At 48.4% G+C, this 16,302-nt stretch overlaps 1 protein-coding gene across 1 annotated transcript in view; it reads left to right on the top strand.

Moving 5' to 3' along the window:
• The window catches only part of sema4gb (sema domain, immunoglobulin domain (Ig), transmembrane domain (TM) and short cytoplasmic domain, (semaphorin) 4Gb), a 42,815-nt gene that overhangs the window by 9,697 nt on the left and 16,816 nt on the right, over positions 1-16,302 (top strand). The window contains exons 3-5 of the mRNA XM_034107254.2: positions 15,300-15,448; positions 15,830-15,892; positions 16,190-16,288. Coding sequence (XP_033963145.1) covers positions 15,300-15,448; positions 15,830-15,892; positions 16,190-16,288 — 311 coding nt within the window. The remainder of the gene's footprint in view (positions 1-15,299; positions 15,449-15,829; positions 15,893-16,189; positions 16,289-16,302) is intronic.

Here is a 16,302-nt window from a genome sequence, read left to right as displayed (position 1 = left end):
TAGCATTATAATTGTGGTGGTATACTAAGAAACAGCTTGATATTTTAATGCCGACAAAAAGTGTTTCTTCTAATTGCAGCCTCATTATTTAGTGGAACAGCCTGAGCAGCTGCATCTGTTTTGAACACATCGATGATTTGGTCACATCACCAGCTTGGGCAAGGCTGCTTTGACTGAAGTTGTTAAATCTCTGTGTGAAAACGATGTTTAACATTTGTTTATACTCCTTTTTATTTTTTTGCCCGGTGGTGACAATGAATGTTTTGGACGCCATCCACTAAAACCTCCATGATGCTTTGATCTTATACCCTCCCGGTTTAGTGTAATGTGCGAATCAGACAAGATCTTACTGGCAACTGATAACATCTACTGTATAGAGAGACCTGAAAAAACACAGGGTCTGTTTGTGAGTTGTATGTGGGGTTGGCTTTCTTTTCTAAAAATATGAAAGTCTTGGCTGTGTTTCATCTCGTTCTCATTCTCCCTGGTTGAACAAAGTCCTGAAAAAGTTTTGAGATCTGACACAAACTCTGAATAAGAAAGGTAATGTGTTTGTGTCTTGTGGGACGTGCAGTAAACATAAAGTTACAACTTCAACGTGATGCATCTCTCTGACACTGGCTGACATCTTTGTTCATGTAAAGCATAGTTCACATAAATAAGTTCCTGTTTTCCTTCAAATTGTAAAAGGATTGCTCACCCAAATTGCTAAATAAACATGTTTGCATTTAGCTTTAGTGGTATGTCAATTGGGTCTGTTGCCCATTTGACATACCAAAAACACGTTTTATTTATAAACAGTGAAAGACATCATTTAAAAACTTTTCCAAACCTTGACAGTCTGACCCAATCCGAATATAGCAGCGAATGATTTGACCTGATCCAGAAAGGAGTCGACCCAAATAGAAAATAGAGAACGATTTTTCCCGCGGTTCATAGTTCACAGTCTGTGCTGTTGCTTGACTCCAGACGGAGAGACCTGTGAACAGCTTTCAATGGCTCCACCTTCTGCTTTAAAAGCTGTTGGCAGTTAGTACTGTGGGTTATGCAACGTAACAGTGTTTTCCAGCTTATTTTTCTTAGATCTCGGCAGGAATGTCAGATTGAAATCATCAATGCTTGTATCTTATTTTACATATTGCCTTTGATAAAGTTATCATACAACACATACAGGTGTACAAATCAAACAATTCATTCACATACATCACTTTAAAGGGGCCCTTTTAGGGGTTTGCTTCTCTTGCAGTGTGTTTTTGTGCATGTAAATGGTCTGCAAAGGCTAAAATCAAACTTCCCTCCAGAGGGAGTTTCTCTCCCCCACACGACCCCCCCAGTGCCTGAAACACCTCGATTGTATTCCCTTGTTTGCTTTTGTATCATAGGGTTAGAGGATAAGTTCAATTCAAATCATAGGTATATACAACACCATATCAAATAAAGTAAGTTCAGAGTGCTTTATTTAAAAACTAAAACAGAAAATAAATGAGAAAAGCTAAAAATAAAGCATACCAACAGTATTTTTATCATTGGTAAACTGACCAAAAAACACACTTAAAAAAGACATGGCTTCTATATTATCAAGTAGTTATTGGCAATTGTATAAGCATGATAATATATTTTAATGCAGAACCTTAATAATAATTGAAGGAATAATGGCGGCAAAAAACACTGCTTTGCAATCTTTGCCTCCTATTTTCGTATATCAGGGCACGCAGTTAGGCATTATTGCTTACATAACACTTGGTCATGTTCTGGTAAAGATGCTTGTATAATGTGGACAGAGTTGAGGACAACTGACAGTTCTGACACTGTCCGAAGAAGTTAAGTCAGCTTTTCCTTCCAGCATTTGTTCCCAAGGCAAGGCAAGTTTATTTATAGAGCACTTTTCAACGCAAGGCAATTCAAAGTGCTTTACAAAAAAAAAAATGAAAGACATTAAGCATTAAAAAAGAAAAGCTAATCAAATAAACATTAAGGAAAAATACATGGATAAAAGTTACAGTGCAGTCTAAAATATAAATAGTTCAATTAAACATTACAAGAAAAAGTACATGGATAAAAGTTACAGTGCAGTTTAAGATATGAATAGTTCAATTAAAAGCAGCGACAAAAATCTTTTTAGTAAGCACGTGCGTGTTTGTACGTCTCACATCGTCTCCAGTGTGTCTAGTGATCATTGAGTCACACAGGAAGTCACACACACTGATGGTATGACTGCGGTAGACACACACATAAACACACTCTGGATTGACTATCATCTCAGATCCCACATGGAGGATTACAAATATGTCTGAGCATGAGGGCGCACATTCTGGACGCGCCACCTGCGACGGCTCAGTGTTAAGACACACACTTTGGCAAACACACAACACACACACTCCTCAGATCTTCTGAGTCACTGACGGAAATGTCTGCACTCTTTTTAAGAAGCCAGATGATGGGTGATATAAGTGTGAAAAGAGTATGTATGTGTGTGTTACCATTAAAATATCGGACAGATGTTGTCGTTTTGACCTCTTCGCCTCATCGAACGATGTACTCTGAACACACACACACACACACACACACACACACACACACACACACACACACACACACACACACACACACACACACACACACACACACACACACACACACACACACACACACACACACACACACACACACACACACACACACACACACACACACACACACACACACACACACACACACACACACACACACACAAGCATACAGTTTGACAACAGTAAATAGAAACCAGCCAGCCTGAGATGCTTCTGGCACACCTCAGCGCTCTGTTGACTTCCATCATTGATTTAGCAGCAGAGCATTGTGTGTGTGTGCGTGCGTGTGTGTGTGTGTGTGTGTGTGTGTGTGTGTGTGTGTGTGTGTGTGTGTGTGGTTACCAAATAGTGGCTTCAGGGAATAGTAATTCACATTATATCCATGGACATCCTGATGCTGATAAATCTGTGTGTTCGATATGGTCATGTTATATCTATAAATCTGTATTTATGCATTTTTTACAGTAAAATTGATCAAATGACGGCATGTGGTGTAAAAGATATCGCTCCCATGGAGGCATCCTCAGATAATTGTAACCGGACTCTGCAGTTCCCCCTATTTCCGTCTATTTTAGCTCATTAGTTTACACTCCACAACTCACTAAGGAATATTAACAGTTTTAAGAAATAAAGTCAAAGTACACGTTTGAAAATCATTGGTTCTCCTTACATTGATTTAAAAGTGTCTGCAAAGGAGATTGTTTGATGATTAAAGATCAAGATAATCCAATCAAGTAAAACAAGATAGAATCCATAGTTTCAGAAAATGCCCCAACATATGATGATTTTAGGTGACAAATGAGGTTAAAATGTTAACATAGGTTCAGGAGCATGGCCACGCCTAAAACTCCGCCTCGAACCACGGCCACCCCTATTTATATCCGGCAAAACTTCCGGCAACTGCTCGTCTCCATCCTTTCAAGGACTGACAGCCAGACCGTGACTCACGCCGCGCGTCGTCACGGTTCAAACAAGCTACACTCTACCACCAGAACATTCAACTTACCATGGATCCCGAACTGCTGATCAACTCACCAGAGTCAGACGAAGATCTCTTCGACATCGGCTACCCGCCATCCACGTTTCAGCAGTTGGATCTAAGCCAAGCATCCGAACGGAGCCGTGTGCGCTCGGCAATCAGTGTTCCACACACCAGCCGCCACAGCTCCCACTCAAGCTCCCCCAACGAGACGCCTCCAACTCCAGACAGGTCCCAGGCTTCGTCTACTCCGCCAGCGAGGGCAAACAACCGGGGCCACAACAGGCACAGCCAGCTCCAATCTCCCCACCACCGGCAGCCTGCCTCATTAGCAGCCACTCGCGGCGGCGCACGCGACACGCCTCTCGGACGGAGCCGCGCTCCGAAACGGAGCCCGAACTACGGAGCCCGAACTACGAAGGTGGACCCTCGCAGTGAGCAGAGGCTCCGGTCTCTCTCTCTCTCGACCCTCGCAGTGAGCAGAGGCTCCGGTCTCTCTCTCTCTCGACCCTCGCAGTGAGCAGAGGCTCCGGTCTCTCTCTCTCGACCCTCGCAGTGAGTAGACGTTCCGGTCTCTCTCTCTCTCTCTCTCTCTCTCTCTCTCTCTCTCTCTCTCTCTCTCTCGACCCTCGCAGTGAGCAGACGTTCCGGTCTCTCTCTCTCTCGACCCTCGCAGTGAGCAGAGGCTCCGGTCTCTCTCTCTCGACCCTCGCAGTGAGCAGACGCTCCGGTCTCTCTCTCGACCCCCGCAGTGAGCAGACGCTCCGGTCTCTCTCTCGACCCTCGCAGTGAGTAGACGTTCCGGTCTCTCTCTCTCGACCCTCGCAGTGAGTAGAGGCTCCGGTCTCTCTCTCTCTCGACCCTCGCAGTGAGCAAACGCTCCGGTCTCTCCCTCTCTCGACCCCCGCAGTGAGCAGAGGCTCCGGTCTCTCTCTCTCGACCCTCGCAGTGAGCAGAGGCTCCGGTCTCTCTCTCTCTGACCCTCGCAGTGAGCAAACGCTCCGGTCTCTCCCTCTCTCGACCCTCGCAGTGAGTAGACGTTCCGGTCTCTCTCTCTCGACCCTCGCAGTGAGCAGAGGCTCCGGTCTCTCTCTCTCGACCCTCGCAGTGAGTAGACGTTCCGGTCTCCCTCTCTCGACCCTCGCAGTGAGCAGAGGCTCCGGTCTCTCCCTCTCTCGACCCTCGCAGTGAGCAGAGGCTCCGGTCTCTCCCTCTCTCGACCCTCGCAGTGAGTAGACGTTCCGGTCTCTCTCTCTCGACCCTCGCAGTGAGCAGAGGCTCCGGTCTCTCCCTCTCTCGACCCTCGCAGTGAGTAGACGTTCCGGTCTCTCTCTCTCGACCCTCGCAGTGAGCAAACGCTCCGGTCTCTCCCTCTCTCGACCCTCGCAGTGAGCAGACACTCCGGTCTCTCCCTCTCTCGACCCTCGCAGTGAGCAGACACTCCGGTCTCTCCCTCTCTCGACCCTCGCAGTGAGTAGAGGCTCCGGTCTCTCTCTCTCGACCCTCGCAGTGAGCAAACACTCCGGTCTCTCCCTCTCTCGACCCTCGCAGTGAGTAGAGGCTCCGGTCTCTCTCTCTCGACCCTCGCAGTGAGCAAACACTCCGGTCTCTCCCTCTCTCGACCCTCGCAGTGAGTAGAGGCTCCGGTCTCTCTCTCTCGACCCTCGCAGTGAGCAGACGTTCCGGTCTCTCTCTCTCTCGACCCTCGCAGTGAGCAGAGTCTCCGGTCTCTCTCTCTCGACCCTCGCAGTGAGCAAACGCTCCGGTCTCTCCCTCTCTCGACCCTCGCAGTGAGTAGACGTTCCGGTCTCTCTCTCTCGACCCTCGCAGTGAGCAGAGGCTCCGGTCTCTCTCTCTCGACCCTCACAGTGAGTAGACGTTCCGGTCTCTCTCTCTCGACCCTCGCAGTGAGCAGAGTCTCCGGTCTCTCTCTCTCGACCCTCGCAGTGAGCAAACGCTCCGGTCTCTCTCTCTCTCTGACCCTCGCAGTGAGCAAACGCTCCGGTCTCTCTCTCTCTCTGACCCTCGCAGTGAGCAAACGCTCCGGTCTCTCCCTCTCGACCCTCGCAGTGAGCAGAGGCTCCGGTCTCTCTCTCTCGACCCTCGCAGTGAGTAGACGTTCCGGTCTCTCTCTCTCGACCCTCGCAGTGAGCAGAGTCTCCGGTCTCCCTCTCTCGACCCTCGCAGTGAGTAGACGTTCCGGTCTCTCTCTCTCGACCCTCGCAGTGAGCAGAGTCTCCGGTCTCTCTCTCTCGACCCTCGCAGTAAGTAGACGTTCCGGTCTCTCTCTCTCTCGACCCTCGCAGTGAGCAGAGGCTCCGGTATCTCCCTCTCTCGACCCTCGCAGTGAGCAGAGGCTCCGGTCTCTCTCTCTCTCGACCCTCGCAGTGAGCAGATGTTCCGGTCTCTCTCTCTCTGACCCTCGCAGTGAGTAGACGTTCCGGTCTCTCTCTCTCGACCCTCGCAGTGAGCAGAGTCTCCGGTCTCTCTCTCTCGACCCTCGCAGTGAGCAGAGGCTCCGGTCTCTCTCTCTGACCTTCGCAGTGAGCAGAGGCTCCGGTCTCTCCCTCTCTCGACCCTCGCAGTGAGCAGAGGCTCCGGTCTCTCTCTCTCGACCCTCGCAGTGAGCAGAGGCTCCGGTCTCTCTCTCTCTGACCCTCGCAGGGAGCAAACGCTCCGGTCTCTCTCTCGACCCTCGCAGTGAGTAGACGTTCCGGTCTCTCTCTCTCGACCCTCGCAGTGAGCAGAGTCTCCGGTCTCTCTCTCTCGACCCTCGCAGTGAGCCGAGGCTCCGGTCTCTCTCTCTGACCTTCGCAGTGAGCAGAGGCTCCGGTCTCTCCCTCTCTCGACCCTCGCAGTGAGCAGAGGCTCCGGTCTCTCCCTCTCTCGACCCTCGCAGTGAGCAAACGCTCCGGTCTCTCTCTCTCGACCCTCGCAGTGAGCAGAGGCTCCGGTCTCTCTCTCTCGACCCTCGCAGTGAGTAGACGTTCCGGTCTCTCTCTCTCGACCCTCGCAGTGAGCAGAGTCTCCGGTCTCTCTCTCTCGACCCTCGCAGTGAGCAGACGCTCCGGTCTCTCTCTCTCTCGACCCTCGCAGTGAGCAGAGTCTCCGGTCTCTCTCTCTCTGACCCTCGCAGTGAGCAAACGCTCCGGTCTCTCTCTCTCGACCCTCGCAGTGAGCAAACGCTCCGGTCTCTCTCTCGACCCTCGCAGTGAGCAGACACTCCGGTCTCTCTCGCTCTGACCCTCGCAGTGAGTAGACGTTCCGGTCTCTCTCTCTCGACCCTCGCAGTGAGCAGAGTCTCCGGTCTCTCTCTCTCGACCCTCGCAGTGAGTAGACGTTCCGGTCTCTCTCTCTCTCGACCCTCGCAGTGAGCAGAGTCTCCGGTCTCTCTCTCTCGACCCTCGCAGTGAGCAAACGCTCCGGTCTCTCCCTCTCTCGACCCTCGCAGTGAGCAGAGGCTCCGGTCTCTCTCTCTGACCCTCGCAGTGAGCAGAGGCTCCGGTCTCTCTCTCTCGACCCTCGCAGTGAGCAGAGGCTCCGGTCTCTCCCTCTCTCGACCCTCGCAGTGAGCAGAGGCTCCGGTCTCTCCCTCTCTCGACCCTGGCAGTGAGCAGAGGCTCCGGTCTCTCTCTCTGACCCTCGCAGTGAGCAGAGGCTCCGGTCTCTCTCTCTCGACCCTCGCAGTGAGTAGAGGCTCCGGTCTCTCTCTCTCGACCCTCGCAGTGAGCAGAGGCTCCGGTCTCTCCCTCTCTCGACCCTCGCAGTGAGCAGAGGCTCCGGTCTCTCTCTCTGACCCTCGCAGTGAGCAGAGGCTCCGGTCTCTCTCTCTCGACCCTCGCAGTGAGCAGAGGCTCCGGTCTCTCTCTCTCGACCCCCGCAGTGAGCAGATGCTCCGGTCTCTCTCTCTCTCTCTCTCTCTCTCGACCCTCGCAGTGAGCAGATGCTCCGGTCTCTCTCTCTCTGACCCTCGCAGTGAGCAAACGCCCCGTCTCTCTCTCTCGACCCTCGCAGTGAGTAGACGTTCCGGTCTCTCTCTCTCGACCCTCGCAGTGAGCAGAGTCTCCGGTCTCTCTCTCTCGACCCTCGCAGTGAGCAAACGCTCCGGTCTCTCCCTCTCTCGACCCTCGCAGTGAGCAGAGCGCCATAATAAATATAAGGATTATTATTATTATTTATTATCAAGCCGCTCAACCAGGGAACATACCGGGGTGCTCCAGACTCCGAGCGTTACTGCAGCATCTTCGCAGCACGCGCATCCCTCCCTTACCAATTATGCGGAGCCCCCTGCCCACACAGCCTTAGCATGCTTAGTCAGCTCTCCACCATCTTAAACACCTCACTCACCTTCCTCTCCATCACGCAACGCCTCAGACTTTAACCGTCTATCACCCGCAGGGAGGCAGGACGGCGTGCAACAATTTCAATGACCTAGGCTGCTCTTTTTCTAGCTGCCGCCTCATGCACATCTGCTCTTTCTGCGGCGGCGCTCATGCCAGGAGCACCTGCCCCCACAACCCAACTACATCAGCAGATTGACTAGCACGGCAACTCAGCACACCCGTCAAGATAAGCAACTTAGCTACCGCCTCAGCAAATCATCCAGATAGTCCGTTTACTTTCTCACCAAAGGCTTGACCCATGGTTTCCACCCAGGCTTAGCAATACTGCCTGACACATCTCACATCTGCCACAACCTTCAGTCCGCTTTAACAGAACCTCACACCTTTGACACCTTACTGGCCAAAGAAGTCAAAGAATGATTCATGATAGGCCATTCAATAGTCCCCAAACAACCACAGACTCCCCCACGTGCTCCATCTTCTCGACTTCTTTCTCACAGTCACTCCACCATCCTCACCCCCCTGCCACGGGCTGAGCACACCCATACAAATATTTTTCAGACCTTGGCATTCCTCCGTCTGAGGAGAAAACCTCAGGGCCTACAACCTCCATTGAGTTTCTAGGCATCACCCTGGACTCAATGTCTTTCCGGGCTTCTCTATCCTCAGAGAAAGTACAGCGCATCACTTTCCTCTTGTCAAACTACTTACAGGCAGACAGATGCACGAAACGGCAGCCGTTAGCCCTCCACGGCAAACGACTCTCATATTCACACTCCGGAATAAAACGGATCAGCTGGGAATTTCTTTCCCCATCCACATCTTCCGCCTGAACTCGTATCCCAGCCATACGAGCCACTAACCAAATACTTCAGCGCAAGATACGATGCATACGCAACGCCTCAACACCCACTCTCTCTCACCGAAACAGGGAAAAGGGCCACACGTTTCTGGTTCCAGAAACACTTCCACAACGTGTTGCTCACTTTGGGGATATGCTCAGAATATTATTCGAGCCATTCCTCCCGCATTGGCGCAGCGTCCACAGCAGCTAGACCGGGCATCCCGTATACAACCATCTAGGCCCTCGGCCGCTCGTCATCCCAAGCGTATCACGCTTACATCCGCAACAATCTTAATGATCTCAGACACGCACACGCTTAAGTCAGCTGCTTTAATCCGACTCTTTTGGGGGCCCGTAATCAGCCCACGCAGATCATGCCGGAGACGGAACCCCCAATCTGAGTCTCCCACTGCACGGACCACAGCTCGTCCTCCCAGATCATCTCTTCAACCCCCTCATATCATTCACATGTTACTTCAATAAACGTACAAACATCACCTTGTTGTGGCGTGGTTCCTGCTAGTGAAATGAGGTTAAAATGTTAACATAGGTTCAGGAGCATGGCCACGTCTAAAACTCCGCTTCGAACCACGGCCACCCCTATTTATATCCGGCAAAACTTCCGGCCACTGCTCGTCTCCATCCTTTCAACCCACCCTCCCTCTCCCTTTCTACCCATACAGTTCCCCTTCCGACTCACACCGAGCGATACATCCACCCAGCCCTTGCTGCCCTCCCTCAACAGTCCCTGACAGCCCAACAGCCGCAGCCAAACAGCCCCGACAGTCCCCGCAGCCCCAACAGCCCGACAGCCCAAACAGCCCGCAGCCCAACATGCCCGACAGCCCGACAGCCCCGCAGCCCAACAGCCGACAGCCCAACAGCCCGCAGCCCAACAGCCCGACAGCCCGAACAGCCCCGCAGCCCAACAGCCAGACAGCCCAACAGCCCTGCATGCCCAACAGCCCGACAGCCCAACTAGCCCGCAGCCCAACAGCCCGACAGCCCCGCAGCCCAACAGCCCGACAGCCCAACAGCCCGCAGCCCAACAGCCCGACAGCCCGACAGCCCGACAGCCCCGCAGCCCCGCGCAGCCCACAGCCCCAACAGCCGCAGCCCAAGCAGCCCGCAGCCCAAAGCCCGACAGCCCGACAGCCCCGCAGCCCAACAGCCCGCAGCCCAACATCTGACAGCCCGACATCCAGGCAGCCCAACAGCCCGACAGCCCAACAGCCCGCAGCCAACAGCCCGACAGCCCAAACAGCCCGCAGCCCAACAGCCGACAGCCCACGCAGCCCAAAGCCCGACAGACCAACAGCCGCAGTCCCAACAGTCCCAGACATCCCGACAGCCCGCAGCCCAAACATCCCTACAGCCCAACAGCCGCAGCCCAACAGCCCTAAATCCTACATCCCTCATCCCAACAGCCCGACAGCCCAACAGCCCTCAGCCCAACACATCCCTACATCCCAACATCCCGCAGCCTACATCCTACATCCCCCCTCCCTCATCCCGTCATCCTCCCCTCACGGCATCCCTACATCCCAACATCCCCATCCCTACATCCCTACATCCCTCCCCCTCCCCCCTTCATCCCAACATCCTCTGCCCGTCACCATCTATATTTAAACGGTGCACGTTTATATACTGCGTATACTAACACCTTAAATCCCAGGTGTCGTCTGGGGGGCCCGTAATCAGCCCACGCAGATCATGCCGGAGACGGAACCCCCACTCTGAGTCTCCCACTGCACGGACCACAGCTCGTCCTCCCAGATCATCTCTTCACCCCCCTCATATCATTCACATGTTACTTCAATAAACGTACAAACATCACTTTGTTGTGGCGTGGTTCCTGCTAGTGAACAGCCTCTAGAGGAAGTTGTTTTGGAGATAAATGTAACTCAAACTTTAACCAAAAAAGCAACATTGTTCTTCCAAAAGTGGCGTCAGATGTGAACAAGCTTTAATTTGGAGGATTCTGTAAAATTACATTTGAAATTACATTTGAACTTAACACGTCTCCTGTGTCATGTGTTATAGTGTGGTGTGTGTGCATTTTGGTGCAACACATACTAATTGATCTTTATTTTCTCCTCATATATCTGAGGAAATGGTTTCTTTCACAGCTCTGCAGCCCACTGAGTCTGTCTTTTGTTGTTCTGGCTAAAGTGAACATTGGATTTCTTTTTCAACATGTTGTGTTGTCACCAAAAATGGAGTGACGTCAGGTGTTCAGAAGTGCCTGAGTTAAAACAACACACAGTGCCCCCCCGGCAGGTCTAAGACCAAGGTCTAGTGCCTCTGCCTCCTCCGGACTGGGGACATTTTGTACATCACATCTCCTTCTCATCAACACTGTGCTCGTTATATCCTGCAGACACTATTTTTACAAGATAGAAACCAAGGCTTTTCACTCGCTGTTGGATGACTCACAAGTACTTTGCCTTGGGCTGCTGCTTTGTTTGCATAACTCTCTTTTACCGTGATCTGCAATGCAATGTTGTTTTTTGATGTGTCTGTGTGTCACCCTCTCTTTGTTGCTTATCAATACATTTAGATTCAGTCTGTGTTTCTGCGTATTCATGCCTTTTATGTACCTGTGTGATGGAGAGTGCACCCTGCTGTGTGACTCCCCTCTGCCAGAACCCCCCACCCCCCCGCGTGTCCTGACCTTTGTCTGTTGGAGGAGCTGCTCATTGCTTACTCACATCTGACTGGCTATGATAAATAACGGGGAGCAGTCACACAGTCTTGTTTGTAGATTTAATTGAGAGTTACATAAGTTCTTGCTGTTGTTGCCGAAGCGGGAAGGCAGCAGCGGCCATCCTTGGAAAGTTTAGTTCAGCTGAATTGAGATTTGACACAATAATAACTGGGTTGACAGCAACACAAACAGTCCTTTTCAATTGCCTTTTCTCTCTTGCACATGGATAATACCAATGAAAGGATGGTTTTGGCAGAGCTGCAATGTAACTAAGTACCTTTATTCAATTACTCTACTAAGTATATTGTTGAAGTATTTGTATCTCAGAGAGAAGTTTTTACTTTTACCCCAATACGACAGCTGTAGTTAGTTTGTAAGCTTTACTTTCTTACAAAATGTGTTTCACATAAAACATAACATTTGATGGTATGTTAAATATATGGATGAATGTATTACAAATATGTAAATGAATTGAACTACTTAATAACATTTAGGCCTCCTCATATGGAGCTATCGGTAATACAGGTTTCTAGACGCTGGTGTAGTAAAGCCAGCAGGTGGTGAATTAAGTAATTTGCACAAATTGTCTGCTATGTTACACCTTGTCTGATCACCAAGTTGTAATAGATCCTTCAAATAAATGCTGTAATCACACACAACTCTACACAGTGGAGCTTAAATTCAAAAGATCACACCCGTAGGACCATTAAAACTCTATCAACACTTTATTTTCACAATTCTCCTTTGCATGCTTGTCGCCAGAAGATTGTTTTTGATTCGCTTTGTTAGTATAATCAAAAGTAAGACAAACTTTAACTATAAAACCCTGAAGATGCTCTTCATTAGTTTGTAAATTATTTTACTAAAGAGGACAAACATGTCAGAAATCCCTTAAACTTCACAAATACTGCAGGATAAAACTATTTCTCTTCCCAGAGTGAGGTGCAGAAGCATGCAGTATCTTAACAAATGACTCAAAATAAATGTTTTGGAGATTTCCTTTCTTAAAAGCCACTGTTGGTGTCACTTGAAGGGTTTTCTCTCCCAGTAGCAATATGCACAGTGTCATTCGTCCCTCTGTCTGACGGTTTGATAATAACCTCATTATTGGCTCCATGTGGTTGTCTGTTTGTCAGAGATAGAAGTACCAGTTACAAAAAAGTTGGCAGGAAGGAAAGTGGGCAGTTCGAGAGCTTTCAATCTGACTCATTGTGCCGGGTCTTCTTCAGGGGATGGGCGCTCACACCCAGCGTGTCCATGTGACAGTTTACTGCATGTGGGGAGATAACCACCTCCCATGTGATGACGGGTAATCACTTATTACATTGAATTAAGCATGATCAAACACACCGCAACACTTCCTGTCATCCCCATTACCTTCCTGGCTGTCATATTATAGCATTAAAAGTATGTAATACTAAAGTGGAGATAAGAAATACAGTATGAGCCTTTAAGTATGTCTGAATCCTTCTTTGGCGGAAACAGAGGCTCAAGTTTAATGTTGTCCTCCAGACTGTTATGGATTGAATATTTCTATACAATCCATAGTTGGAGATCTTTCAATCCTTGCAATATGTCTGTGCATGGGTAAAACGTGATATTCCACCTCAGCACTTTTTCGTTAGTTCCTCATTTAAAGAGGAACTCCACCAATTCACACATCATCATCATCATCATCAGTTTGCTTGTCATTCAAAACAACCTTATGATGTATTTGGAGCTGATGTTGAGTTGTGCTGCATTGTAGAGTTTTAGTTTTTTTACTTTTGGGCAAATGAGTCCCATCATTTAAAACATTTGTAATGATTGTTTTGGTGTATTCACTTTCCTTTCAACAACTTCTAATACTACTACTAATAATAATACTTTGAATTTATATAGTGCTTTTCACTTAAAGTCGCTTTACAAAAATACAATTCGCACAACAAACAAAGATAGTATGAAGTAAATTAGAAACATTACAAAGACGAAGTTGGCTAATTAATTACAAGATTGACAGAAAAGTAATCCCAACTATTACATCAAGTGAATAAACAATACAGTATTTTGTCATGCAAGCAGGGCAAAAAAAGCTCCTTTCAGACTCTCAAACAGGGGGATCTTAAGCTATTCTTTGTTTTATATAATTAAAGTGAATATCATTGATCTTAAGTTAGAAAACAGAACATTTAAAAACACAACTTTGGAATACTCTTTGACATTTTATAGACCAAATGACTAATGTAGAAAATAATCGACAGGTGCATCCCTTTACTCCTTTACACTTGGCTCTAAACTGACCCTGATCAAATTCAATAAGTCTAAGTGAACTGAATGAACCATGCAATATAAAATAAATAACACAATATGTCAGCTTGCATTGCTGGCTCATCATCTGTTCACTTGCAGCCGTTACGCTGTAATCCCCAGGCCCGCCCAGCTGCACTCCACCCTTCTCGCTCCATTACAATGAACAGGAGGACAGATTGACTGCGACAGGCGTGCAGTGCCTCACACTACAGTACATCGATTGCTGGCGGACAGATATAGGTTGTCTTATTACTGGGAGCCGAGACATGCTGCCATCGGCTCACAACGGAAGGGAAAGGAGGAGAAGGAGGAAGAGAGGCGATTCATATGCCCATCTGCTCGCTGCTGACTCATATTCCTCAGTGTAACACTGTCCAAACCTTCATTTGACTGTTGTTCTTTCTGCACGTGTGCTTTTCTGTTCCATATCAAAGCTCTGTTAGCCTACTTCTACACAGAGGAAGAAAAAACAATGCCCTCCTTTTTTATTGTGTCACAGCAGCAGAGCGACCTGCCCCAATTTCGGAAGTGCAACACCAAAGTGTGTTCAAATATTTAGTTTAGTGCACCAGGACCAAGTATATTAATTATATTAATATATTATTATGTTTGACTGCCCCTTCCTCTGTCCTCACGCACGCACGCACGCACACACACACACACACACACACACACACACACACACACACACACACACACACACACACACACACACACACACACACACACACACACACACACACACACACACACACACACACACACACACACACACACACACACACACACACACACACACACACACACACACACACACACACACACACACACACACACACACACACACACACCCACGCACACACACAACTGATGATGGCAGAATGACTGATGCTGTTTGGCATTACTGGGGCACAATTCCTTCTGAATGCCCTAAAATGTGGCCTCCCCTGCGCCCCCATCCCCACACTCTCCGCAGTCCTCTTAGCGAGTATCCAGTGACCCCCCCCCCCCCCCCATCTCCAAGACACACACTGTCAAACCTCACCCTTTGGCAGTCACGCTAAGCATGCTCACATTGTGTCGTGACCCTCCATAGGACTGGAGGTCGTTTGGAAATGTTTGATTCTGGAGGGTAAATTATACCAAAAGTGTACTCTTTGTTATCTTAAGGAATATTATGAGATGAAGCTACATTCTCAAATGTATCAATGATTAAGGTTTGAAATACAAGATTGACTAGAATCTTGCCTCAATAAGTAGCATAGAATAAGCTAACGTATATCCTAATTGAATACCCCCACAAATTAGCATTGCCCTTCCATAAAGTTGTTGTGATTTTTAGACCTGTAAACATTAATGCATTAATTGGGTTATGTTATTTGCTAAGTAAAACAAGCAAACACTCTTATATGTGAATACATCTATTGTAAATGTTTACTGGTTTCTTTGCTAGTTGTGGAAAGAAGAGCATTTGAGGGCATCAGGCTTTGAGAAACATCACCGTTTGACATTGTTGACGGTTTTCAGACTTTCTATAGGCCAACAACTGTGTGTCGTATACTTGCAGGTCTGTTAGGCAGTGCTAGATTCAACGGCTCTTCCCAGAACTACAGCACGCTCCTGCTGGAGGAGGAGACCGGGCTGCTGTACGTGGGAGGCAGAGGAGCTCTGCACGCGCTCAACACCTCCAACATCTCCACCCCTTCAAACCTCACGGTGAGTGCCACAGATCAGCATGTTAATTGCCACAAAGAAACAGCAAACACCCGGTTTCACACATTTATTTTCATTTCTTGAGTGCTAAAAGAGGACAAACTAATGATAGCCTTAAGCAGATTGAGCATATCCCATTGTGTACGTCCAATTTTACGGATATGGCATTAAATGCACCAGGCGTTTATTCAAGGGTTACTGAACATGAAGCCATAAAATAAAGTGAGCTGTCTTTTCCCTCTCTTCCTTGTCACACATACACATTTGTTCTGCTTCATCTCCCCACTGTTCTGTCTATACATCTTTCTATTTATCTATGTATGTATCCATCTCTATTTATTGATCTGAGTCATTCTTATTATGCCCCCTCCCTGTTGTTTGCAGATTGATTGGAATGCTTCCCCTGAACAGAAGAAACAGTGTCTAAACAAAGGCAGAGACAATCAGGTAGCTTCATATCAAGTGTATTGTATTGTATTATTATTCAGTCCCTCTTTGTTTTAAGAAAACTCTTTATTTACTGGGTTATCATTGTAGAACATTTCTGCTTTTTAATGTGTAGATTGCTTCTAGTTGATAATCCTTTCAAGTGCCTCTTATTACATTTCTCCTGAGAATACAAAATCCCACTCGTTCATTGAATGTTTGCATATTGTATATGAAGTGGATTGACTGGCCTATGCTTTCTGTAGCTCTCGCCAATTGTTGAGACAGAAATAACCTATTTTCCTCTGTTCTCTGCAGACAGAGTGCTACAATCACATCCGCTTCCTGCAGAGATTCAATGAGACTCACCTGTATGTCTGTGGAACAAATGCCTTCAGACCTCTTTGCGCTTACATGGTAAGAGCTTGTGT

The sequence above is a fragment of the Pseudochaenichthys georgianus genome, chromosome 19 (genome assembly GCF_902827115.2).
Source record: "Pseudochaenichthys georgianus chromosome 19, fPseGeo1.2, whole genome shotgun sequence".
Lineage (NCBI taxonomy): Eukaryota > Metazoa > Chordata > Actinopteri > Perciformes > Channichthyidae > Pseudochaenichthys > Pseudochaenichthys georgianus.
The sequence above is the reverse complement of the archived record's forward strand: the minus strand, read 5'-3'. Positions and strand labels throughout refer to the sequence as shown.